Source organism: Ambystoma mexicanum, chromosome 5q (genome assembly GCF_040938575.1).
Source record: "Ambystoma mexicanum isolate Mex_15411 chromosome 5q, UKY_AmexF1_1, whole genome shotgun sequence".
Classification (NCBI taxonomy): Eukaryota; Metazoa; Chordata; class Amphibia; order Caudata; family Ambystomatidae; genus Ambystoma; species Ambystoma mexicanum.
Window position 1 is genome coordinate 492,507,117 of NC_090933.1, and position 27,414 is coordinate 492,534,530.

The window sequence follows — 27,414 nt, forward strand, 5'->3', positions numbered from 1 at the left end:
AGGGAAGCCTCATGTGCCAGCAACGCGAGGATGTGTTGTTCGGGCTGTGAGTGCATACGCTGGCCGGAGAGTTGAAACGTTCTGATGAGCCAGTCAGTGGAGGCCTTGATGGGCAATTGAAGCGTCTTTCGAGTATAGCCATGCCAATGTCCTGCTAGTGGCGCACAATGGGTAGAGTGATTGTAGACAAATGCCAGCACCCTTCAGTGGGCTGGTATCCCTGGCAATGGACCGCATGCAGCGTCTTGTCTCAAAGGGGTGGGTTCCAAGTCACAGTGGCTAGAGATATTACTAGCTCGGAGTAGCAAGCAACAGGGGAAAGTAACAGTGGAGCCAAGTAACAGCAGCAGATATCCAGGAGTGAACAAGATACGAATTAAGCTATGGGAATCATAAAGTAGACAACGTCAGCACACCACAGCATGCCATCCAACTCACTTCAGTTTCTTAAAACATGTAATGTCAGACAGAAATGACCACAGAGAATCTGTTTGTACATTAGACACATGAAATATAAGGGAATACCATTATTGTTAGTAAAGATTTCTCTTTTGCAATGTTTTGCCTATTGACCTCAATGGGCCCCCTCAGCTTATCCCTTATTTCATTAGGACTGAAGCTGAATGTTGTGATGAGTGAGTCCCCACCTCACCAGCTCTGCTCATTTGGGTGCCCAGGGGTGTCCTTCAGGATCCCAGTGTCGGAGTGAATGTCCCATTTCTTTTGTCCTTTTGTTTTACATTGCGGCACTCATCATATCGACATCTGGAGATTCGCAGAGATACTTTTCATACCATTTTCATTTTAGTTATCTTTGTGATGTGCACATATATCTTTGTGCAAATGCCATTTTCAATACCATATATTAACCTTGATTGTGTAATCCCTATTCTTTGTGCTATCTTGCTTTTAGGCTTTCTTCCTGCCCTTTCCGGTTGGAAATTATTGTATATGGTCATGCGTGTTCCCGGGAATCCTGTACAGAGCTATAAATGTGTGCCATTTTTGACTAAATATGGGACTATCTGGCCCCAATCCACATCCCAGCCAGAGTATATCTGGTTGTCTTTACAGATTGTAGAGTAGCTGGCTGTCCATGATTGGGAACTTCAACCTTTTACTATGTTGCATGTCCCAAACCTTAGAGGGCTGAAGTCTCCCCCAGCATACATTTGGAATGAAAGAAATTGACTGGAGCCATACGAGAGATTTGACTACAGGATTCAAGACAATGGCGCTGAAGGACTGTCAGAGAACAACCAAAGGACCGCTGGGAAATACATTGGCTAAAGCCAACCACCCCATTGCAAACCTCTGCCTTCAACTCGACGGGGGACACCTGAACTGGGTCCTCCATCCCTTGAACTCAGGGAAACAAGCAGATTAAGTCCTGCTCTGCATTCCTTGCCTCCCTAAGGTTGGAAGAACTGCTGGGTTGCAATTGGTCTGCACCTGCCTGAGACTGAACTAGACCGCCATATGTGCACCTTCTAGGACCTGGGGCAGCAGAAAAGGCTGCATGCATCCTCTTCTCTACTTAGACCCAACCACACGGTACCTACCATGCCTCACCACAGAAATGGGCCAGTTTATCAGCAGTGCTTTAGTGGGCGGGGCAACACTCTCCATGATCTCCATAACACGTCTACTCATGTCTGCAGCAATGCAGGGTTCCTCCTGTTCCGTAGAGAATACTCTGACCTATGTACACCTTGTGCACTCCTGTCAGGATCCGGAGCCACACACAATATCAGCATATCACCCCTATCAGCTTCTTCCATCACATTACAAATCTGGCTGCCAAACATTGGTATTCCCAAAATATGCAAGGTGGACTACATCTCCAAGAGGCGTAGTCTGTGCAGTGCATTGCTACTACCATATCCAGAGTTGCTCCCTAATGAGAGCTGGAGTCCCCTCAGGCACTGGTTCCCCTGCTTTCCCTCCATTATCTCTGCATTGTGAGGACTGCACATGATTGCTGTTTATCTTTCCGCTGTATGTTTGCCCGGTCCTACTGTAGGTTTGGTGCTTCCCAGTGCCATATTGCAGTAATCCTTACTGGGATCAGTCCTCCTGTTGCCGAACTCACCTGTGCAGCTGGACTTCCCCTTCATTCATCCCTGATACTGTGAATTTGGCTTACGTACTGCCAATTGAATACTGGCCTGTGTTTAGAAACTGTTTGCCTTCCCTTGTGGATGATTCATCACCTGGTTGAAGTGCCCTACATGAATGTCCTCAGCCTGTCCCTGTCCCCTCTTGCCGCACTGCATTCAGACTCTTCCTTCATCCTCCGCTCCTTTCTTTGGCCCTTCTCCCTCCGTTGGCTTTTTCTCATTTTGACTTTTGGAGCTTGATTGGACTTGCTACTTGCTTCATCCACATGCCGTCGGGTCTAGGCCTACAGACCTGTGTTCATCATCCTCGTGTCACCACAAGAAGCTTCTGACGCTGACCTTGCTCTGTCCACTGCTTGAGGCACCATCCGCTTTTAATTTTGGACTGATGTACAGGCTCGCCTTTAGTTCATTTCTTACCTTATTCATTGCTTAGCTAGCTTTGTTAACATTTATAACAACCCTGGCATTAATTGGAATGCAGCCTAGGAGCTGGCCCTCTGTCCTTCCTAATCTTTTCCCTTTTATTTCTGTGGTGTACTAGAATTTTTAACCACATACCCAGGGAAGCGCTGCGAGAGGTCTATGCGGGTTAGCATCTGGCACAGGAATTCATTTCCGGCAACAAATCTAGCGTTATTGTAATCAGCTTCCGTGATGGCACCATCAGCTATAGTCTGTATTTATTTATTTATTTTATTGTACATTTGTAAGGTGCTTATACATCAAGTAAATTGTTTTTCAAAGCGCCCACACAGCAACAGGGAGGGAACATGGGAGTGAAAGGCAAATATAACAAGGAAAGAGAGATGTGGTCCTACTAGGCCTGTGAGCAATTACAGCGTACAAGTGCAGAGAGAGAGGGAGGGGGTGGAATGAGGGTGGGGGCAGGGAAGTGCTAGGAGGGACAAGGTGGGAGTAAGTTGCAAATTGTTAAGTGACTGGCAGAGATCACTTGGTAAGAGCGGTCGACTACCAACTAGCCAAGCTCTGCAAACTCCATGGCAGAGCTACTGGAACTATCTGTACTTGGGGGAGGAAGGGTGAGGACCGGGGAGTCTCATTAAAGTGTCTTACGGTGCTATGCATTGTGCCCACAAGCAGAAAGATGTTCTACCAGCTGTGAGCATCATGTGGAAGTTGGCATTTGCAGTCAAAAACCTAAGTCAGGATTCTGCAGCCTTTGGCTCTCCAGATGTTTTGAACTACAGCTCCCATGAGTTTCAGCAAGCAGAGTCAATGGTAAGGGAGCATGTGAGCAGTAATCAAAAACATATTATGAGCCACAGGTTGCAGACCCCTGACCTATGTCATGCCATTCATAAAATGCACCATCTACATTTCCCTTGAGGCACAAAGTATTAGTAGGCACTGCAATGTTTGTTGATGATGGTCCATCCCCAGAGACTCAGACCTTTGTCTTACCCTACAGTGCTTCCATTTCACGTCAGCCCTGAGAACTGCAAAATGTGAGGAGCTTGCTTGGCTACCTGCCGAGTCCTAGAACCCAGCTGGAAATCCAGGAGCCTCGGGCTCATGAACTACTGTTAGGGAGGAGCAAAGGGAGAAGGGCTTTCAATGTCAATTACCTGTTTTTAAAGGGTGTGTTGCCACTTTGCTATATAGTACATTTAGTGTGCAACACTTAGGTAGGCCATGCCAGAGAGCCACTTTTACTAAATGCATTGACAATGATCTCTTACACCTGTGTGTTTCACACAGCTTGTACCAACACTGTGGCATCTGCATTGTGCAGCTTAGGGAAGTGGGTATCAAAGCAAAGAGGTGCGATAACTCTGTTGACTTTCAGCAGGTAATATACAGAGACGGATAGATAGATAGATAGATAGATAGATAGATAGATAGATAGATAGATAGATAGATAGATAGATAGATAGATAGATAGATAGATAGATAGAGATAGCTAGATATTATACAGGCAGACCAACCGACCGATGGGCTGGCGCACACACACACACACAGACATATCAATGTATGTATTAGCATGTCTTCCTACGAATTTAGACACATGAAATAAAATATGCATTTCCATTATCTCTTTTGGCAGTGGTGCCCCTGTTGTTACTCCTTTGCAGCTGTGGAGCTGGGGCAGGAGGTGGTGGATTTGTACCTGTCCCAAATATCTCAGAAGGCGAGCTGCACCCATGGACCATTGAAGGCGCGCAACCTGAAGATAGGGTCAGCTTCATTGTTTTTTTTGCAGTCAAAAATGCTTCATTTCCTTGTATACTGTTCTACTTCTCTGCCTAACCAGTAACACTGAATCCAAGAGGACTTTATGCAAACGCGCCTGTTTTGTGTTTGACGTGCCCACTAGTCATTTGGAATCACTTGACAAAAGTGGGAAAAACATTTACTAATGAGTAACTAATTAAAATGAATTACTCATTATTTAGTAATATACACATCACGACTGGCCTTAGGGTCATTTCATACACAATGAGCGATTTGGTCGTGTTAAAGGAGGAATCCCACTCAGGGCCTGATTTTCACAAATGTTTTCACATGGGAAAGTCCCATTGAAAACATGTGTGTAAACCAGGCCCTAAGTTGTGTCCACGGTAAACTGATGAGACCCCACTGATCCCCCGTGCCTGTGTCTGATAAATCGCGCATGTTTGCTATATGTTAAATGTGCCAGTGACATCACTGGGGTGCTGTACAGAGACATACACAATAGATATTAGAAGGGGATCATTTGGGGTCCCGTCATTTTGACTTCAGTGCAATCATGTGGGATGAGACTGGCGAAACGCTCATTCTGTACAGCATGACCCCAGAGCCGGGTATGATTTGTAGGTCACAGGGTAATCGGTGGTAACTTGTGCAGTAGTAGTAGGTTATTACGGATTCATAAATGCATTATCACTTAGTTTGGGTGGGTTAAAGGGACTGGTATCGATCAATCCATATGATTGAGCACAGCCATTTATTTCTGTAATCTACCACTCTGTTTATAGCGCCCCTGTATATCTTTTGGAAGAAGCGGATGTTACAGTTATTTCGAGGCGCCCACACAGACTAGAATTCTGAATGTTTGAAAGATACTATAGAAACTAGGGGTAGATTCAGGAGAGTGAGATGGTGTCCCAAGAAACACAAATGTGCTCTGCCTCAGGATGTCCTTGTGCTTTTTAAGTTTATGTGCCAACCAGATGCGTATGTTGAAATGAACTCTGTATTTTTTTTTACATCCCCTAGGATGTTTCACGCATGGTGATGACATCAGGTCCCACGGGACACGACTACACGGATTGCTCTGGTAAGGGAACACCATCTGTCAAAGCCAACCTCACGTGATACACCCTGACTGAATAGTGTAATTGTGCAGCTCTTTATGGGTGATTTTAGCCATGTTAGTCTTTTTTATTTTAAGAAGTATTGTTGCCTTCATCCTAAAACTGTGAGTGTGATGACTGCAACAAAATCCCATTAAAAATCTCATGCCATTGCAGCAGCGGTTGAGGAATGTGTCATTAGTACTGCAAGCACATAATGGTCATTCTCCCTCTTATTGTGTGCTGCAATGCCCTATTGAGTTGTATTTGATTCTGTCAGACCGCTGTAGCAGCTGTTCACTTAGTCTTGATAACTTGGCAGCCATTTTGAAGCTAGAAACAGATGCATTTCCATTATGCCAAATAGGTGGTTAAGTAAAGGAGTCAGTTAAAGATATTGCTGTCAATGGATTCCACTGGACAGTTAAAGATACAAAATGTGCATTTAGACTAAGAGCCAGATGAACAAATACCTGAGTTGAACGTCATACAGTGCACAGTCTGCCCCTGAGTGCACGGTGCAGCATGCGTGAATGCTTCAGGTGTTTCCTGTGGCTCTGAAAGCAGTAGCCAGTGTGACTGCAACTGCTTTTTGCAAGAGGAGTCATGACACCCCTGCACAAAGAAGAGAGTGTGGTGCAGTCTGTAACTACACCTCACGATGAAGGGTGCTTATTGGGTTCTTGGGAACATCCTTTCATCCTTGAAAAGTGCACCCTCGGTGTGCGCTATGCAAACGCACCACGTCCAGGGTGGCCTAATTGGCCATTGGTAAAAAAAAAAAAGCATGGGTGTGAGCAATAGGGATACAGAACAAAAAGCACAATGTTTTGTTTCTGCATGTCTGCAATATGTGTAAATGAGGCTGCCGGTTATTTTCTGCCATGATATCATCCCAGTGTGCAAATTAGTAATATGATTCTGTAAAAGGCCAGCTCTTTTACACAACGGTGTGACAAGCTTTATCTAATGTAACTTGTGTCTTGTATTGCATGACCCGCTTGAAATGATGGTGGCCTCTTGGGGCTAGGTTCTGCAATAGAGATGGGAAGTTGGGGGTTTACCTGGAGCAAAGCAAGAAGCCAGGTGTGAATCCTAATGTATTGATGAGCGCAGATTCTAATGCACCTGCTGCGCATGTGCGAGGGTGATAGGTGATGAGTGAGACATGTAGGTTTTGTTTTGCCATATAGGCCCCAGGCATGATGTGCTGAGTACTAACACGATTCCTGCTATGAACTTGGGTAGGTGTGGTAACGCACCATGGTGGGATGATAGAGCACATGCGTCTGGTGGGCCCTGTACGAGTGGCAGAGACACTGCTGCATGTGTCTTGGTTGGATGGTGCTTAGAGTGTAACATGGAACAAGGAGCATAAAGGCTGGGTGGTTAGTGGGTGGGCAGGCTGGTTATTGAGATCCATGTTTGGGTGGTAGGTTCCAAAGGAACTTCCTGAAATCCCAGCTCCTTCTCTGCATCCTGAGCTCTCACAACTCTTTACGACCTTTCCATCTTAGTAACAGCAGTTCTCCTATGCAAAGGAGGCAGCTTTCACTGGTAGCAACAGGAAGAACTGACTTTGCCTACAAAAATAGGTATATGCGCATGGATATGGGCTGCGACAGCATAAACACCACTGTAACCAAAATAAGGTAAACATATGGGCAAACGCAGCATAAACACCAACGTAACCGAAATGAGGTATAGATATGGGCAACGGCAGCATAAACACCACTGTAACCAAAATAAGGTAAAGGTATTGGCAACGGCAGCATAAACACCACTGTAACCAAAACAAGGTAAAGGTATGGGCAACGGCAGCATAAACACAAGCATAACCAAAATAAGGTATAGATATGGGCTACGGCGGCATAATCACCACCGTAACCAAAATATGGTATAGAAATGGGCAATGGCAGCATAAACACCACTATATCCAAAATAAGGTAAAGGTATGAGCAACGGCAGCATAAACACCACTGTAACCAAAATAAGGTATAGATATGGGCAACGGCAGCATAAACACCACTGTTACCAAAATAAGGTATAGATATGGGCTACGGCAGCATAAACACCACTGTAACTAAAATAAGGTATAGATATGGGCAATAGCAGCATAAACACCACGTAACCAAAATAAGGATAGATATGGGCTATGGCATCATAAACACCACTGTTACCAAAATAAGGTATAGATATGGGCTAGGGCAGCATAAACACCACTGTAACTAAAATAAGGTATAGATATGGGCTATGGCAGCAAAAACACCACGGTTACCAAAATAAGGTAAAGCTATGGGTAACAGAAGCATAAAAATCACTGTAACCAAAATAAGGTATAGATATGGGCTACGGCAGCATAAACACCACTGTTACCAAAATAAGGTAAAGATATGGGCTATGGCAGCAAAAACACCATGGTTACCAAAATAAGATAAAGATATGGGTAATGGGTAATGGAAGTATAAACATCACTGTAACCAAAATAAGGTATAGATATGGGCAACGGAAGCATAAACACCACCTTAACCACAATAAGGCAAAGATATGGGCTATGGCAGCAAAAACACCACAGTTACCAAAATAAGGTAAAGATATGGGTAACGGAAGCATGAACATCACCTTAACCAAAATAAGATTGTAGATGGGAAGGAATCAATAGTGGCTGTGGTCAACCTCAGCGTTCCAAGCAGCATCAAAGATAACTAGAGGTCTGCGCTCGTAAATGATGTCACTTGAAACACTTTTGTATAGGCGCGTTACAAATGCCATATATCATATCATATCACTTGTAACCCTGAGGTGGGACACATCCATGTTGTTAACACATTTAGATCTACAATTTCCTATGTAAGGCATTGCAGTGAAAAGTAAATGTATGAGGGACTTTATCATTCCTCGACCTACTGCAAATACACCAGCACATTTAGCCCATTGTTTCAAAAGGGATCTGTATTGCAATGGCTAGTATCAATAACATCAATAATTTATGTTTAAAAATCACTTAGTACCACACGTGTTTTCATAGCACTGTGGCATTCACACTGTTGTTTATATTTTCAATATTTATCACATTTGCCCAAAGTGCTTTACAAAAAGTAGTACAATAAGGACAAAGTTACCACTAAAACGTACAGCCAGCCAAAACTTAATAAGCCACAAATTCATCCTAGGTCAACATTTACAACTAATAAAATTAAACACCTGTAGATAGTTAACCATAACTGGGGAGAACAAGAGCGAACATCTAAAGGAAGAGCATTGTACTATTTCATGACTAATAACTGAATAAATCTAAACTGCAAAGATGCACAAGGGAGGCGATGAGAAAAAAGAAGGACCTGAGCAGAAGAACTCAACGATCAAGGTCATCGCTAGACAGAAATAAGATCATAGAGATAGCCAAGAGCCATAGCATGAATGAGCACATTTGGATTAATACATACACAATGAACATCAAGTGGGGACGGGACAGGAAGCTGAGCAAAGTAAGGAGACACAAAAGATGAGAACCTTGAACAAAAAAGAATTCAAACAGCAGAATATAACACAAAACGAAGGGTAACATAGCATAGTGCGGTAGACCAATATAGAGACAACAACAGCAATTAAACCTGGAAAAACAACGGCTTGTAGTGACAGTGTAGTTTTGCAAAAATGTTAAAAATTACACATTTTACGAATATTACAAAGCCTGTAGCAGCCTTACGGAACTCATCAAAATTAAAACCTCAACTACGGGCTTCATAAGGATTAAAGGTTGAAAAGAAATAGAAATCAGTGGATACACAGAGGCTGAAGAGGGGAAAAAGAGTGCCTCCGTTTTTTTTCACAAATTAAGCAGAGAAAATGTAAAGCCATCGAGGACATAATGGCAGATGAAAAGCAGATAGGCTTTCATGAGGGGCAGAAGTAAAAAAAAAGAGAAAGGAAAAGAAAATCTTGGTATCATCCACATAAAAATGTGGTCTAAAACCAAAATCAGAAACTAAAGTAGCAAGTGGGATAGTGCATAGTGTAGAAGGAAGAGGGCCTAAACCTGACCCTTGAAAAACTCTAAATGGGAGCATATTTTCAAGAGGATTTTGACCCGTCCACTATACCACAAATGTCCAGTTAGAACGATAAGAATATAGCAGAAAAACAGATACACATATCCCAAAGGAAAATTGCTTGTTAAGCGAAGAGTAGTGATCCACAGTACCAAAAACAGCACTTAAATATAACAAAACTAAAATGGCAGAAAGAAAGAATGATCCCCAAAGGTTGTCTAGTCGACTTCCAGTTGATGTCACACATGGCAATGGTTCATTGGCTTTAAACAAGGGTTGTCCAACTCCAGGCCTCGAGAGCCCTAAACATGTTAGATTTTCAGGATCCCCACCATTAATATTCATGAGATAAATTTTCATACAATGATTCTAAATATATGCAAATTTGTTCTCATTAATATTAATGTGGGATAATATGAATGTGGGATATCGTGAAAACCCACCAAGACACCAGCCCTCGAAACCTGGAGTTGGACAACCCTGCTTTAAAGAGTAAATGCATAAGGAGAAAAATATCCATTGATTTACAGTTAAGGCAGGTTTATGGTATTTATTTTTTCTAGGTCTGTCTGCATCTGTCCATATTTGTTTTCTGCAGTTAATTTTTATCTGTTAAACAAATGCGATGCAACTAATATTATTCTGCTTATTTTTACATTTCAAATTGATGTAGGAGTTTGCCTGTAACAGGGCACATACTTAGAACCAAATTCTGCAGATCAAGGCAAGCTCGAGTACAACGTGGGTAGTGTTTGCTTAAACACACATGGAACACACACAGAACTGCAACCACAAACTCTTTCTCATTTTCATTCACACCTTTAATACAAATGGCAATGAGAGGCTGGTTCTAATCAAAAGGAAAGGGTATAAGGTAACTTCAACTAGCTGCCACTCAATTTCCATTATTGATATTGTCAAGACATTTTTGTAATATAGCATTTCAGACCTGCATGTATCTGGTTACACCATAGTGAATGCGAAGCCTTCCGTATGGGCTTATGGACCATTGAGCAATGCATTTTGCTATCCTTACTATGGGCCTCATCACGACTTCGACGGTAACCCTTAAATCCGGTAGTCGCGCTATTACCGCCGGATTTAAGGGCTCTGAGCTGGGGGGAAATCCACTGAAAATTTGCGCTAGTACCGCCAGCGGGAAATCCGCCGGCGGTATTAGCGCGAAGATTCCCCATTGAGCCCAATGGGGAATGGGGCATTCCCGAATGGGCTCAGTGGGGAATGGGGACTTACATTACCGCCGAACTCGTGATCCGGCGCTATTAGCGCCGGGGAGTTCGGCGGTAGGGCTAATACCGCCCGCGCTACTAGCGTTACCGTTACCGCCCAAGTTGTGATGAGGCCCATGAATTAAGTATGTACAACTCAAGGGAGGACACCTTGTGCTTGCATTTGTTGGCCTAAAGTCAGCCTTTTGAGACAATGGATGGAGGTATTCCGTAAGAAGCTCTAAGTAAGATAAAGTGGGCCACAGCCTGATCAACCTGATACAGGCAATACATGAAGGGGCACAATGAAGGGTGAATTTTCAATGGAAAGGAGAAGTCACAGCGAATGTCCTGATAGACCTGGGGTTTGCCAAGAGGTGTGTACTGGTCCAACACTCTCCAACATCTCCATGAATGACGTCGAGGAGTCATTGATGGCGGTGAGACCTGATGTTACATAAATGTGCACAATGCGTCATTTCACTTCTACTATTTGCGGCCAATGCCTTCTTAAAATCCAGGAAATATCAATAGTTGCATGCAACTCTTATGATCCTTTGAGTCATAATTTAGAGCAAAGAGACTGATTTTGGAACACCATATAGGTAAATGGGATGTTGTGGGTTCTGGTAGACTAGCCATATGACATTCATGGGGACTAAAAAGTCATGAAGGTTGCTGAGTTCAGTTATCTCCAGAGAGGTTTTCTACATCACTGTCAAACACATATGTAGCACTCGGCCCTGGCGAATCTAGATCTCCTCTGCACTCACATCCCTGGAGATGACTGAGCTGCCAATGGCTCATTAACAGTGGAGACAGCAGCATTAGCCTGGAGAGACTGTAGGACTCCACTGTCATACAGCCAGGAGGCACTAGGACCCAGTGGAGTCTGCATCTCCCCCTCTGCATCCAAGACCCTGCAGAAGACTAAGCTGCTTGGCGCTCGTTGACAACAGAAACAGCAGCAGGAGCTGGAGAAGCATGCAGGGCTGAAACACAGCCAGATACATGAGGAGTATTAGGACTGAGGGGACTCTCTATCTCTTTCTTCTCATCCAGGTCTCTGGAAACCTGTGAGCTGACCAAAGAGCACATTAGCATTGGAGATAGCAGCAGGAGCTGCATGACTCTGCAGTGTTTAAATGCTACTATGCAACGGGGGATAATGAAGACTCGGGGGGATTTGCATCCCCACCTCTTCATCCAGCTACATGAAGATGTCTGAGCTGCCTGGGGCCCTTTATCATGAGAGACAACAGCAGGAGGTTTGGCATGTACTGCTAAAACACCACCATACACACAGGGAACACTAGGACCAAAGGGAGTCTGCAGGTCTCCCTCTACACCTGGGCTGCTGGAGAAGATTACCCAAGCCAGCACTCTTTAACATGAGAGAGAGGATGGGTTGCAGACAAGACTGGACCCCGAGTGGGACCCATCTGCTCCTGTTAGCTCTTGGATGCATGGGGAGAGCACTGCTGGTACAGTAAGAATGATTAGTTAATAGATTGTTGTTACCCTTATAATTGTATTACGATTAATTGCAAAGCAACCTTACTCTTTGCCAAATGACAATCAGCTCCCAAATAAAATGAGTTCTAGAGTCCACCCACGCCTTTCTGTGTAAACCGACTGGGGACATCGGAAAGCAGATGGCTGAGGCGGAGAAACTATTAGCTCAGATCCTGTCTCTCGAAATATGAGCTTAGAGGAGATGAAAAGTTACTATTATTATCATCATCTATGGTGTTAAATGCTTCAGTTGGGTCAGAACAGTTTGCAACAACGACATATGGCTATTGCTAAGAACATCCACTAACCGCTTGCTAGAGTTTGTCTAATATGACCTCAGGCTCAAGGGCATCTACTGCCTTATTGGGCATGGCTAAAAAGAAAAGCAGTAAGGGGGCAAATGGGCTCAAGTCTTTCAGAGACTCACAATTACATCCCTCCCAAGGCACCCGTAGGAAATGATCTGGGCATGAATTGGAAGGATACCTGTCGTAAATGAACCTTTTCAAACAATTTAACTTCTGAAGCATGCCACAGAGATGAGCTCAATACACTTTCGCCCCGTGTTTTGAGATTCACAATGTTAACAACATCATGAAGGCACCTTCATTTGTTTTAAGTTGTTTAATGCTTGTGAGGATTATGATCTAAGGAAACATTAATCCAAGAAGTAAGATTTTGCCAACGTGTGGCTTTTTCAAGGCAAAGGGACATTCCTAAACGTTTCCAGTCAAGGATTCACACTATTAGTTGTACATTATAAAGGTCACTTTAGAACCAGCCATGAAGTGTGTTAGAATAGTCAAAATAAATCACAGTTAAGATATAAATAACATATTAAGGCTGGTGCTCACACATATTCAACAAACATATAGCCGAGACCCTGCAATATGCACACATTGCCATGGATACATATTATTTAACATAATATTAAAAACAATGTAAAACATGAATGAAAGGAAATGTTTGAAAAGAAAGAAAAATAAATTGAAAAGGGAATAGAAAAATGGCACGTAGTGTTCTAAAGAAATATCAAAGAACAATACATATAACTGTTAGGCATATCATAACATTACTGTTTATTTACCTGGTTTGTTAGAAACCCCTTACATTTAAAAAAAACAAGCACTCAAAATACTTTAACAACGTATGGACTGCAAATATTCCTTTTAATGGGGTATGCATCACCAAAAAACAGTAAGATCTTCTCATTCAAAAATTCAAAAAAGTTTGTGTATAGTGTATTTTTTATTACATTCAAGATATGTTTGTTGACATATTTTATAAAATACAATGGATTTAAAAATAATAGGAAAAGGAATATTTCAATAGTTCCTTCTTAAATAGGAACCTATATATAAAAATGACAGTGAAACTTTCAGATTGACTATTCATGAAGGTACTCCGAATGCGCATGCGTGATTATGCAAAGTGGCATATATCCAAAGATATACAATGCAGGTTTGGGTGCCTTTCATTGGACTAACTGAAAATACCGTGGAGGGTAAAAATGTGGAAGGTTTCGAAGTTTCCCATAGACTTCACCATCAGATGATACAGAGGGAAAGGACAGTTCATTCTCAAAGTGAAGAAAAAAAGAGCATTCATTTCAAGTTCATTGGCAAAAGGACCACAAAATATGCATGGAATGCAGGTCAGAAATTGCTGTCTTACCTAAAAGACCAAACACACTCCTGGAAGCAGGGAACACATATAAAGGGCTACATACTGTCCGATGTTCTAGTTGAGTGTTATAGTTGAATCTTTTTCACGTGTAATTGTTGAAAGTAATATGTGTTCAAGGTTAGGCAAAGGGAGTTCTAATATGGCTGATGTTATAGTCCACATGTATAGCTAAAGGTTTTGTTGTAGGAAAAGAAATCGTGTTCACATGTAACTATTGAATGTAATATGTTTTTAAAGTTAGGCCAGGCAGTCAAAAGGTGGGTCCCTGTAATTTCCTAAAATTACTGAAAAAGATATATTGAATAGCAATGTTTAACAGCACATAGTTGGAAAGCAGGATCAGTATTCAGTTTCCTAACACAAAGTCTAAAAGTGTTGTATGTTTTAGCCTCTGTGTAGTGTCAGGACATTGTAATGATTTCAATACAGCTGATATGGTTTTCTAGTTGTGACATTACACAATATGCTCTTGAGGTTTAACTGGTGCAGTCTTCAATGTGTCATCAGTCTGCCTCAAGCTTCACAGTGAGTTCCTGGCTTAAATACAGCATGGCAAATACAAAATATGTTATCCTTTTATGAACAGTTCATTGTCCAATGTGATCTCAGTGTGTCTCATTCTCTATAATGGGTAACAACCATTTGAGCTTATATGCCCACGATTTTCGTGGTGAGTGTCCTTTGCCCTCTCTCAACAGTCGTACTGAATACTAGAGTTTAACAGCAGCTAGTGAGAGATAGTACTGGGGGGTTTTCTTCTGCCTTTTTGATGTGCTTGCATTGCTGGACCTAGACTCAAAGTTGGCCTTAGTGTGTCATGAAACCTACATATATGTTCAGACCTCTGTCTTTTGGGATAAGCATCTTCAGGTACTTGAGCTTCCATGCTCTTCTGTGTGTGATATTTGAGGGGTTGCCTCTTAAAACCATCACTGATAGATCCTGTAATATGTTCCCATGCTGTGTATAATGTCCTAGTGCTGTTTCTGTTTAGTGTTTCAACCTGGTGTCCCTATTAGGGTTCGTCCTTTCACAAAGCTTCTTGCAGCTCTCACCTGCATACTTTCTTGCAGGCCTTTCTTGCATTGGAGGAGGTATACAACTTTGGGTGTCCTCTCTTGTATCTGTATTGTTTGGTTCAGTACAGTTGTTATGGCAAATCCAGTGCAGATATGTTAACATATTTTTCATCCCCCGATGATGCATAGTGTGTTGCAGGTCTTCTTTGGTCTTGATCTAGAGGAAATCTCCGCCTTGTCAGAGACTTTGCTAGAATTCTCAGTTGCTTATATACAAATAGGGGAGCTTCTTTGAAAATAGATGGTAGGTGAGAACCAAAGGTATTGTCCTGTATTTATGCTGTCTCTGTGTTGTATGTGTTGTAGCAGGTTGTCACTGGGTATTTTCAATGCATGATCAAATTCACTGTCAATATTTCATGGCTGAGTGAGCCTTTTTTCAAGATTCATTCTAACGTCGATAAATGGAGTTCCCTAATATGGGAAACCATGAACACCTGTTATTACAGCACTGCGAAGTGCGTGGAATCTGGCATGAACCACTATATAAGCTCACAAATTAGTTAAAGACCACAACTATAACTAGACAAAATTAAGTAGCATCACTAAATGAGGCTCATGTGGCACCCAAGAGCCAGAGCCAATGGTGGTTCTTAAGTTCCACCTATGAGCCAAAACTAATGGTGGCACTAAAATCGACGACTTCTGCTTCTACAATGCCATCCTTCTCTCGATATAATCAATACCAAGATTGCTTCCTCGCTAAGTGTGTTCGCCACTGAAAACAACTGAATTGAAGATGCAAAACTACAATATAGCTATAAATTCCTCTGAGGGGAAGGATAGGGACAGACGGGCCGGTAACGCTCCACCAGCCCAAAGGTTCAAGCCATTGCAATTACCAGCCCTGTCGGGCCACCATAACAGGGTGTATCACTATGAGTCACAGAAGCCCCCTGCAGGCAGCAAATAGTTTGGATTTATTTCTTTTTTTTGTACACTTGAGATGGACTCTGAAGTTTATTTTGCTTGTCCAGTCTCCCATGGAAAAAAAGATGGCAGCTGCCATGAAACTAGAAATTGGAGGGGGCCAACAGTCATGACTGCAGTGAAGTTGGGGTTGGGGTTGGTGGGGTGAGCTAGAATTCCATTGGGTGCCTGGGGGAAGTGTCTTGGGGGGACACAACAAATTGGTGGACACCTGGGTGAGGTACTCAGGCAGCAGAGAGAAAGCAGAAGGATGCTGCAGGAATCCACCTGTATTCCTGGTGACCTGATTGGTCAGTGCCTCTCCCCTGGATGCTAATAATGTGTCCATTGACAAAATAGTTCTGTCTATATTTTTTCATGTCTCATTTGTGGCAAACCATGCTATGAATCATTGTATTTACATATTTAAATGTGTGCAATACATTTGTCACCGTTAACAAAGATTGATAAAAAGTGTAAAAAATGACAAACAACAATAATTCAAGAAAATAATCCCTGGTATACCACAAACAGTATTATAATTTGCTCAAACTTTATACCTTTTTCCAGATACATATACAAATACTTTCCTAGTTGGAGGAGCAGCTGCTGGGGCAGGTGCTTTAGCTGGTGCAGCAATAGCAGGAGGAGGAGCAGGAGCAGGAGGAGGAGCAAGAGCAGGAGCAGGTGCAGGAGGAGGAGGAGGAGGAGGAGGAGCTGGAGGGACATATGCAACAGTTACATCTAGAACGGCACATACATCAGGAGACGGAGGTGGCTTTATGTCGACAGGAATGAGAGGCAATGGATTTTCTGCAGCAAGCGCTAGAGGAGGCTCCATGGCTGGAGGAACCATGAGAGAATACAGAGATGGCGAAGGACTGAATTCTGCATTCTTGGACAGTTACTTCACCGAGGTAGGTGCTTCACACTTTCATGAGATTTCTGGCGCCTACGCTAAATATTTTGTTCCATAAGGCACACTGTATGTCAATGTGGAATGAGGGACTGCCAGAATGAAGCAGAAGCTATTTGGAGAGAGATTAATGATGCAATTACCATTGCTAAATATTCTGGGACTGATTTACAAAGCGCTTTTGAATCTTTCTCTCGTTGAAAAACGATTTTGTAAATCATTCCCTCCCTCTGCATAATAAAAATATCAACATGGTTAAAATCCAATGTAATCGCTGGGCATTTTGTAGGTTTGTAGTACCTTGATATGTGACCAGCTCTACTCTGACAGAATGTGAATACATTCTGTGGCCGGAAATTATGTTTGGTCACAAACGTGCTGTATATTGGTCATCTGGCAGATGCCCTTTGCTTTGAATACTTTAGCCTTTGAAGGAAACGCAATGAATCCTGACAATATTGATTTATTTATTTAATTATTTCCATTTATAGAGCGCACAACTGCCCTAAGGCATCATGGCGCTGTTACAGCAAATTCACTTAGTACCAGATAGACGGGTACAATAGGGCAGTGACAACTGGGGTACAACCTGGAGAGGTGTGGCTCAACGCATAGGGGGTCATTACGAGTTCGGAGGCAGCCATGGTGCTACTAGCACCATGGCTGCCTCCAAACCCGTGTCCGGGTAGTCGGAATGGGGACTTACCGGGTCATTCCAACCTTGGAGGACCCGGCAAGTCCCCATTCTGAAAACCATTCCCCATTCCCATTCGAGCCCCCATAGGGCTCAATGAGAATGGGGAAGGAGCTAATAATGGGTCCGCAAATAGCGGGCCCGTCATTAGCTCCCTGGTCCCTTAGCAGCTCCCGCTAAGGGTGGCTGGTAAAACTGGCCGGCCCTAGTGGGACCCGCTAAGAGAGCTCGGAATGTGGCGGTAGGGGGTTAACGGCACCAGCATCCTTACTGGTGCCGTTAACCCCCTACTGCCGTACTCGTAATGAGGCCCATAGTCCTGCTTTAGCTGTATGTGTAGATTTCAGTTGTTAGGTACACTCTTCCCCAACGTGAAGAAGTGGATGTGTGAAATAATAAATGATTAAGAAGCATTTTGGGGAATTTAGTTCAAGTTTTTACTTTAAATCACTGAAAAGTTTGCTACATCACAGGGTAAAGCAGATGGCAGTATCAGTCCACCACACTGATTATATTTGAGACTATGGGGTGCGCGACAAGGTCATTTATGATGCCTATGCTTCAGTGCACATAAATCCTGCACTAAAACGTGGCTGGCTTCAAAGAATTAGGGGGGATTTTCAGAAGGTAAGTCTCCTCTTTCCTGAAGAGATGTTTAGTTTGGATTCTTCTGTCTGTTTCATTTTTATTTGTAAAACTAGCAATTTCAGAATCTCTGGGCCTAAATCACAGAGCGATTTCCATCTGAGGTTTACCATTTTAACACGCTTCTGTGAATTAGGCCCTCTGTCGATGCCAGTTGTGCACCACAACACACCCAAAAACAAAGGACAACATTTATGCCTATTTTTTTGCAGTTTCCTTCTAGCTTTACATTTTCGGTTCAAAATTAATGGACTTGCCATCATTGCATTGCTGTAAAAAAAATAACACCCTTACATCTTTGCAACTAAACTCTTTATTCGGAAGTTACTCTTTCTCTGGAGTGCCTTGAGCCGCTACCGATGAAATGTACCTTTCAGAGAGAATAGCGTTCTATGGCAATTCATGATATCTGAGAGAGTTGGCCTTTTGCGGCCAAATGCTGCTATAACCACATCAAACAATTTGTGGAAGCTCACAGATTCATTTACACTATATCTCTGCTCCAAATTGAAAGCACACAAAGAGAAATAGAAGTAGACATGGTCCATTCGTGATGCTAAATGGCGGTCCTTCTGGCAGAAGGACCTTACACTGATTGTTTGCATCAGGAGGCTTAGATGTATCAACAGTTGTGTGGCCTTCAATGCTTCTTGATTATTAGTCAGACCAGTACAATGACTTCATGATTCACTGTGGAACATAATATGGGAAAGTTGAATTCTACAAATTAATGATGCTTTTCTTTCTTTAGAAATCCGAATTCTACGCAAATGAAGATGAAGGGCGACCGGCAAATGACTGTCTGCTGATCTACGATAACGAGGGCGTTGGAAGTCCCGTTGGCTCCATTGGCTGTTGTAGCTTCATTGATGATGATTTAGATGACAGCTACTTGGATGGGCTGGGCCCCAAGTTTAAGACCCTGGCAGAAATCTGCACGGGGACAACAATAGAATCAGTACCATCCTTGACTACAGTCATTCCCAACATACCCACAGACACACATTTCTCAATGTCGGATTCTAGTTATCTTGTCCGTGCAGCTGATCCTGCACCAGCACCTGTGATCGATTCAACAGTCATTACTGAAAGCTCATATGCAACTATGGCTGAAATGCCATATACCAGAGCGATGCCCGAGCCTCCAATGCCTGGAAACGTCATAGTGACTGAGACTTACACAACATCTGGTGCTTCCATGCCTCCTCCCAGACATCAACCTAATGTTGTTGTGGAGGAGACATACACAACCTCTGGTGCCCCCATGCATCCCTCGACACTAAATCGGAACCGAGGGCTTCAACCAAATGTTGTAGTGACAGAAACACTAGTTGGTCCAAACACTGGCAGGCACGGAATGCTAGACATTCCCGATGGTTCCAACGTTGTTGTGACAGAGAGGGTGATTCGCCCGGCCTCAGGTTTCTCTAACATGTTAGACATGTCTGATCTGGGTGACGGGTCCAATGTTCTAATGAGAGAGAGAGTGATAGGGCCAAATGTTTCAAGGCCATCAAGCTCTTTCAATTTTGTTGACATAGGAGACGCTCAGAATGTAGTGGTTACTGAAAGGGTGATTCAGCCAGCCTCTGGCTTTCAAGGCAACTTCCCCAACCTCCCAGAATTTGCAAACGCACAAAATGTATACGTTACAGAGAAAACTACAGTTTCTGGCTCTGGCAATGCAGGACAAATATTCAATCCTGATAATCGGCTTAATCAGTCGGTTGGAGCAATTTCCCACAGTGCAGGATCTGGTGCCGTAGGTCAAATGCTTAGTCCTGAGGCGATTCTAAATCAAGCGATTGGAGCTCCTTCCCCAAACACAGTACGAAGGGTAACAAAGTACAGCACAGTGCAATATTCCAACCAGTAGAAGATTTCATAATATGTTTACATTGACAAAAAAAACATGTCTTGGCCCTCTAAATTAAACCAAAAATGGCATTTTGTGGAGCTATGGAACAATCTGTAATGCTCTCCACGTTCACTTTGGGTGGATTGTAAATATGTCCCTTAGCAGTGTTTCCTTTAGAACCTTTGTCAAGATGAAGCCAACTTCATGAATGTTCTCATCTTTGTAGATTTTGTAAAAATGGGTTTATTCTTTTGAGCCGCTGTCAGATCATGATGAGAAGAAGCGGTATGTCATATACAGATTGAGCATCAAAATTAAGATTTTATTTAATGAAATGTATATTTCTTCAAACGTTATTCCAATTTAGGCTACAAAAGTGAGATGGACCACATATTGAACAATTGCACATTTTCAAACATTTCTTAATACATATTCGATGGATCAAGGTATTTTTTCCCCACGCCATATCATATAGTTCATGTATGAACAACTCTGTAATTTCTGTTGGGGGTCGGAGGGAGGGGGTGGTGCAATATGCCAGAACATTGGCCTATGGATATTCGACTCCACTGTCACTGTTATGCTTTCATTATTTAAAGTATGTAAAATAACTGTAATAGGCTCAAAAATAAATTGGTGTAAATACAACAGAGCTGAGCACTATGGTTTCTTGAAAGCAATACTATAATGCGGCTTCATCAGTCTGGTAAGGCACTTCTAATAGAAACAATATGAATACCTTATAAACTAGGCAGGAGAGTAAATCCACAATATCGATGGTCCAGCAGAATATTTAACATTACAAAGACAAAGGAGACTTTAACCTGCAATATCCAGACTCCTCATAAACATCTGCCCTTTGCCCTTTACCTTTACAGTCTATTTATTGTCATTTCTACTCACTAAAATCTTGAAATATTCTATTTCTGTTCAACATGTTCCTAAAGCATAAGCCGAGGATAGAGGAAACTAAGCAAGCAGGCATCCACTGATATATATTTCACGTGGGATATACTGCTGTAACTTCTTGGTCATTTTTTGGTATTTTGGTATTACAACAGGTATTTTAATGTCCCATTGCACAACCTTGAAAAGTAGAATTTGGCACGTTAGTATTTCTCACAATATGCACTTACCCAGAGCATGGCACAAGAAAGGAGGAAATGCTGGCACACTATATGCCTCTTTAAGGGTATGGTGGTAACAGTACAAATTGTTAGCCTACTTGTTCTTAAAAAAACCTCCTGATTTGGAGTTGGAATCGCATGGAATATGTATGGTATTGAGAGTGTATATAGGAGGCACCTTGGGGGGTAAATAACTCCATGTTTTCCTGCCAGCTTCGCCTAACATGAGACATAACTGGGACTGTCTTGGCACAGTCATTGTATAAAGGTTTACTGTTGTACCTGTTAATCCAACCACAGATGTGCCAAATCTATACAAAGCAAAGCCAGGCCTTCAGAATCTGCACCTTCTGGCAACCACGCTTGGGGTAACATGCTTTCGTTTTGATGGCCCGGACATGTTGGACCATGTGAGAGAGCCGGAGGAGGATATGCAGGGAAACCGATATACAGGAGTCGAGGATATGTGAAGGGGGAGAGGAGCAGAGGTTGGGTGCTGGTCCCTTATTAATTTAATATATTTAATAAACATAAAGCATATTGAGATGATGTTTGATAAACACTGTGCTAGGCTAGAGTTGGGCCCACCGGCTCGAGGACAAAAGGCAGCACCAACCCACCAGGTGGTTGAGCGACCCCAACAGCATTTCTTGTAACTATAAATGTGTCCCTGTCTTTAGGGTAGGAGTATTGTTCCTATGCTCAGGTACTAAGGCAGGAATGAGTGGTATTTATCCTTTCTCACCATATTTATCTCAAGCCATGCGCTATTTCAACTAATCTAAGCTCTGTATTCTTTTGGAAATGACATTGCGTAATAACACAAAGGCAGTCCCTGTGAGATTTTCTTACTTTTTAGATGTTCACACTATTTAAAAATGTTATTGTAAATCCCCACTGGATTAAGAACCAGTAAGTACAAAAGGCCCTTGTTCAATGGTGTAGGCTACTGGAAGAAAGAGAATGCCTGGTGGCAGGGAAATACATGTTTCCACTAAAGTGTCACAGGTGAGCAAAAAGAAGTTGTAGATAGGAAACCTGTGGATCAAACACCAAAAAATAATGTTTTCTAGGAGGAAACGTTATGGCCATTCTTCCTTGGCAAATCTACCTTTTCAGTGGGAACGGTCACTTATAAGAAAAGGTTTTCACATAGGAGTGAATATGACACAAAAGCATCTTCTGTCTTATGCCTCTACTGAGTTGCTTATGGCTTCAGCATGGTGGTTTTCCCAGCTAGCTGAGCAAATGGGAGATAATAGTGCACAAAATTGTAGTAGAGCTATTGCACTAATAGTGAGAAAGTCATTTTCAGGCCACACTCATCAATATTGGAATTGTTTAGGACAAAGACAAAAAACTGACAAATTCCAGGGTTCAACGTTTGTTTTCTGTGGCGCTCACCTCGTTTTGACAAACTGGCTAAGACTTTCTCATGGTACGAAAAGAGGCATCAGCGGAGCTCAGGTATTATTTATTGAAATGCATGTATATAGATAATTGTGCTAATTTACTGTAGTAAATCTTTGGGTGGAGGACATGCTTTTGGGCACGATCCATTAAATGTTTCCAAATGAATTTGACCTCTAGAAAAATGTTGTCAATTTATGTGTGTAACAAATTCTCATGATCCATGAGTGGAAAAGGGAGTAATGTGGTGTTGTGCTGCACACGCTTAACCCATGTACACCACGTATGCATATACTAAACAGAGTGGATGCCGTATGTGCTGAAAAATTCAAGAAATGTGTTTCAGAAAGCGCATGCTGAGGACCAAAGAGTGTGTTCTTATTAAAAATATATCATTTTATTCTGTTACAATTTCATAAAATACATAATTTTTTAACAATTATAAGACAATTCATTTCCAATCAACATATATTTTTGTGAACACAAGTTTTTTGTGCAAATAGCGCATGTTTGTGTAAACATTTCTCCTATGTGTATATCACTAACACACCATTCTACCATTCATCTTCACAATCAAATCTAGTTTGTATAGAAACATTCTAAATAACCTTTACAGTAGTAATATTCCTACTTTGACAGTCCACCATGGTCTTTCTGAAACACATTTATTGAATTTTTCAGCACATAGGGCATCCTCTCTGTTTAGTATATATTGAACTCACCCCAGATGCCCATGTAGGGGTCCCCACCTTTGTTTTTGCACAACGTATGCATATCCTAATTGCGAGAGGCAGCAAGAAGGTGGTAGGAAAAGGACAGAATAGAAATGTCACCCCACTTGCATTCGCAGAACGGGAATCTTATATGAATGGCCAGAGATGGGCAATCCATATCGGGTTAATACCCAGAAAGAAGGGCATTTTGTGGATTCACAAAAGTTGATGCAATTGATCTGGTAAAATGTGCCTTGTTCCTAACGTGTTGCTGTGTGGACTTTCCCTATTAGAAATATAGTTTTCTGACATAAAGGTCAGCTTGCAGGTCACATCCGGGTCACGGTGAAGCAATCAGGGCACATCTCTCCTGCTTGCAAGCACTGAAAAGGTGCCCAGATTACTTCAGTATGACCGGGATGTGAACTGCTCTGTGACATTTGTGTCATACCCTTTTTTCTAAAAAGGCATTCCAAAATTGTTCAGAGCTTTTCCTGTTAAAATAAATTCACTTTGCAGTTTAGATCCAGGTGACAGTGGAGCAAAATGGGCCAATTTTCGTTGATTGCAAGCAGGGAAAATGTGCCCAGATTGGCGTACTACAACATGGCTGTGAACTGCTAGGGGATTTTGTGTCCGAAAAATGGTTTTCTAGGAGGATTTTCAGAATTGTTCAGTACATTTCCTGTTAAAAAAAAAGTCACTTTACAATTCACATTCAGGTCACAAAAGAGCAATATCAGCACATTTTCTTACAAGTAGAGGAACATGTGCACACATTGCTCCACTGTGACCTGATTGCAAGCAGGGAATATGAGACCAGATTGCTCCACTGTGACCTGATTGCAAGCAGGGAATATGAGACCAGATTGCTCCACTGTGACCTGATTGCAAGCAGGGAATATGAGACCAGATTGCTCCACTGTGACCTGCTTGCAAGCAGAGAACATGTGTCCAGATTGCTCGACTGTCACCTGCTTGCAAGCAGGGAACATGAGACCAGATTGCTCCACTGTTACCTGATTGCAAGCAGGGAATATGAGACCAGATTGCTCCACTGTGACCTGATTGCAAGCAGGGAATATGAGACCAGATTGCTCCACTGTGACCTGCTTGCAAGCAGAGAACATGTGTCCAGATTGCTCGACTGTCACCTGCTTGCAAGCAGGGAACATAAGACCAGATTGCTCCACTGTGACCTGCTTGCAAGCAGGGAATATGAGACCAGATTGCTTCACTGTGACCTGCTTGCAAGCAGAGAACATGTGTCCAGATTGCTCCACTGTCAGCTGCTGGCAAGCAGGGAACATGAGTCCAGATTGTCGACTGTCACCTGTTTGCAAGCAGGGAACATGTGTCCAGATTTCTCCACTGTCACCTGCTTGCAAGCAGGGAACGTGTGTCCAGATTGCTCGACTGTCACCTGCTTGCAAGCAGGGAACATGTGTCCAGATTGCTCCACTGTCACCTGCTTGCAAGCAGGGAACATGAGTCCTGATTGCTCGACTGTCACCTGCTTGCAAGCAGGGAACATGAGTCCAGATTGCTTCACTGTCACCTGCTTGCAAGCAGGGAACATGAGTCCAGATTGCTCCACTGTCACCTGCTTGCAAGCAGGAAACATGAGTCCAGATTGCTCGTCTGTCACCTCCTCGCAAGCAGGGAACATGTGTCCAGATTTCTCCACTGTCACCTGCTTGCAAGCAGGGAACATGAGTCCAGATTGCTACACTGTCACCTGCTTGCAAACAGGGAACATGAGTCCAGATTGCTTCACCGTAACCTGCTTGCAAGCAGGGAACATGAGTCCAGATTGCTTCACTGTCACCTGCTTGCAAGCAGGGAACATGTGTCCAGATTGCTCCACTGTCACCTGCTTGCAAGCAGGGAACATAAGTCCGAATTGCTTCACTGTCACCTGCTTGCAAGCAGGAAACATGAGTCCAGATTGCTCGTCTGTCACCTCCTCGCAAGCAGGGAACATGTGTCCAGATTTCTCCACTGTCACCTGCTTGCAAGCAGGGAACATGAGTCCAGATTGCTACACTGTCACCTGCTTGCAAACAGGGAACATGAGTCCAGATTGCTTCACCGTAACCTGCTTGCAAGCAGGGAACATGAGTCCAGATTGCTCCACTGTCACCTGCTTGCAAGCAGGGAACATGTGTCCAGATTGCTCCACTGTCACCTGCTTGCAAGCAGGGAACATAAGTCCGAATTGCTTCACTGTCAACTGCTTGCAAACAGGGAACATGAGGCCAGATTGCTTCACCGTAACCTGCTTGCAAGCAGGGAACATGAGTCCAGATTGCTCCACTGTCACCTGCTTGCAAGCAGGGAACATGTGTCCAGATTGCTCCACTGTCACCTGCTTGCAAGCAGGGAACATAAGTCCGAATTGCTTCACTGTCACCTGCTTGCAAGCAGGGAACATGAGTCCAGATTGCTTCACTGTGACCAGTCCGACAGTTCCAAAATTAATGTAGCCCCCAATCTTTTCCAGACCTAGCAACACCCCTGCTCTTTGCAACAGAAAATGGAAACTGTGTGAATCAGGCTTAAAATATACATGGATGTGCACACATGCGCCTTGACTCCTCACTTGCGGAGCGATGAGTTTGCATTTGTTTGCCAATGCAAAAGTGTGTGTAGCAAAACCAGTACCAGGTCCGATAGACTGATGCACTGAGGCAGAAAAAGCATTTTCTCGATAAAGTCATCAACAATGCAATTGCACATGGATTCACACTAATGTTCCTAAATGTTGATTAAATCATTTGAAAGAAGTGTAAATGTTTGACAGTGTTATTGGTACATGTAAAGTACAAAACGAATTCAAATATACAAACCCAGTCTGCACATGCTAGATTGACTTGACCTCATGCTATGCAGATGTGTATTCGAAAAGAATTTGATGTTGAACATATGAACGTAGTGAACTGTAGGTTTATTTGAATACTTAGCACCGAAGGGTACACAATACCAGACAACAAACCATGCAAAATGGTTAAGTCCAGCAGCTAACACTGTGCAGTGTCAAACACGTCGACCAAGAAATGTTATTTGAGAGGGTTAATCCATTTCCAAATTTCCATTGCTAAAGTATAAATTGTGCAACTTGTTTTTTTTTATACTTTGTCCTGACTGTTTGGTTATATTTTTGTAAATTGTGGAAACCACTAATAAAGTGCCTTTAAGTATTATCTAAGTGTGCCCTTTGTTTGGATTCTAAACACGTAAGAAAGACATGGTAAAGTTGTGTTACTATCATGCATAGGACCTACGTTTTCATTTACCTGCACAAGTAGGCCCCTCCCGATTCCACCTTCTTACTTTAGTGTTAATTAACCCTTCCCATCCTTCCCTGCTAGGCTGCCATTTACCAATCCAGCATTACAACTGTTTGCAGAAGCCCCCTCAATTCCAGTAAGGGTTTCTTTGTTTGGTGTGCATTTTCTCTTGATTTTGGTCAATTAAAATATTTTGAAAATCTAAATAATACATTTTTATCTCAAGGGTGGAATCTGGGGGAGAAACACAGACACATACATTCAGTGTTTGTTTCTAAAGTCAGACAACCTTGGCATAAAAAAAAACCTGGGGAGAAAATGTAGGGTGGGGTAAGTTAATGGCTTCCTGCCTTTGTTGTGTTCTTGGGCAATTAAAAGAGAGCACACTTGCTCCCCTCTGTCTGAAAGCGGAAGGCCCAGGAGAGAATCACAGATGCAAAAGTATCTCTAGAGAAGTGGGGAATATCGGATCATGTGAAACGGCGCCAACACATCTTGAAATGAAGCACAGCTGCTGATCTGTCAGCAAGTTAATGAAGATTGGGTCTGCTTTCCATCCCTAACCTGTATCCCCTGCATGTAACCCTCTGTATCCCCTCTCTTTATATCAGTCCAACGAGCCCTTAATCAGAGGCGTTGCTCGGTGGCGGCTGAGGCGGCTACATCCCCGGGTCTTTTGGTTGTATCCCCGGATAGAAGCTCAGGGGCTACAACCAAAAGGCTATAGCTAGCCCTGAGTCCCGCCAGTATTGACATTAGCTTATTCCCTGATCTTTTGCAGACCTAGCAACACCCCTGCCCTTAATACTCTCTCCTCCCACGTTCGTCCATGTTGTTACGCCCTATTACTGTAATCCGATCTCGGTTGCTTC

The 27,414-nt window shown here is 42.8% G+C and overlaps 1 protein-coding gene across 1 annotated transcript in view; it reads left to right on the top strand.

Moving 5' to 3' along the window:
* The window catches only part of LOC138497458 (desmoglein-4-like), a 147,114-nt gene extending 120,659 nt beyond the window's left edge, over positions 1 to 26,455 (top strand). The window contains exons 13-16 of the mRNA XM_069620958.1: positions 4,189 to 4,319; positions 5,343 to 5,403; positions 16,460 to 16,806; positions 18,896 to 26,455. Of these exons, the coding sequence (XP_069477059.1) occupies positions 4,189 to 4,319; positions 5,343 to 5,403; positions 16,460 to 16,806; positions 18,896 to 20,020 (1,664 nt within the window). The 3' untranslated portion in view covers positions 20,021 to 26,455. The remainder of the gene's footprint in view (positions 1 to 4,188; positions 4,320 to 5,342; positions 5,404 to 16,459; positions 16,807 to 18,895) is intronic.
* The last annotated feature ends 959 nt before the right edge of the window (positions 26,456 to 27,414 follow it).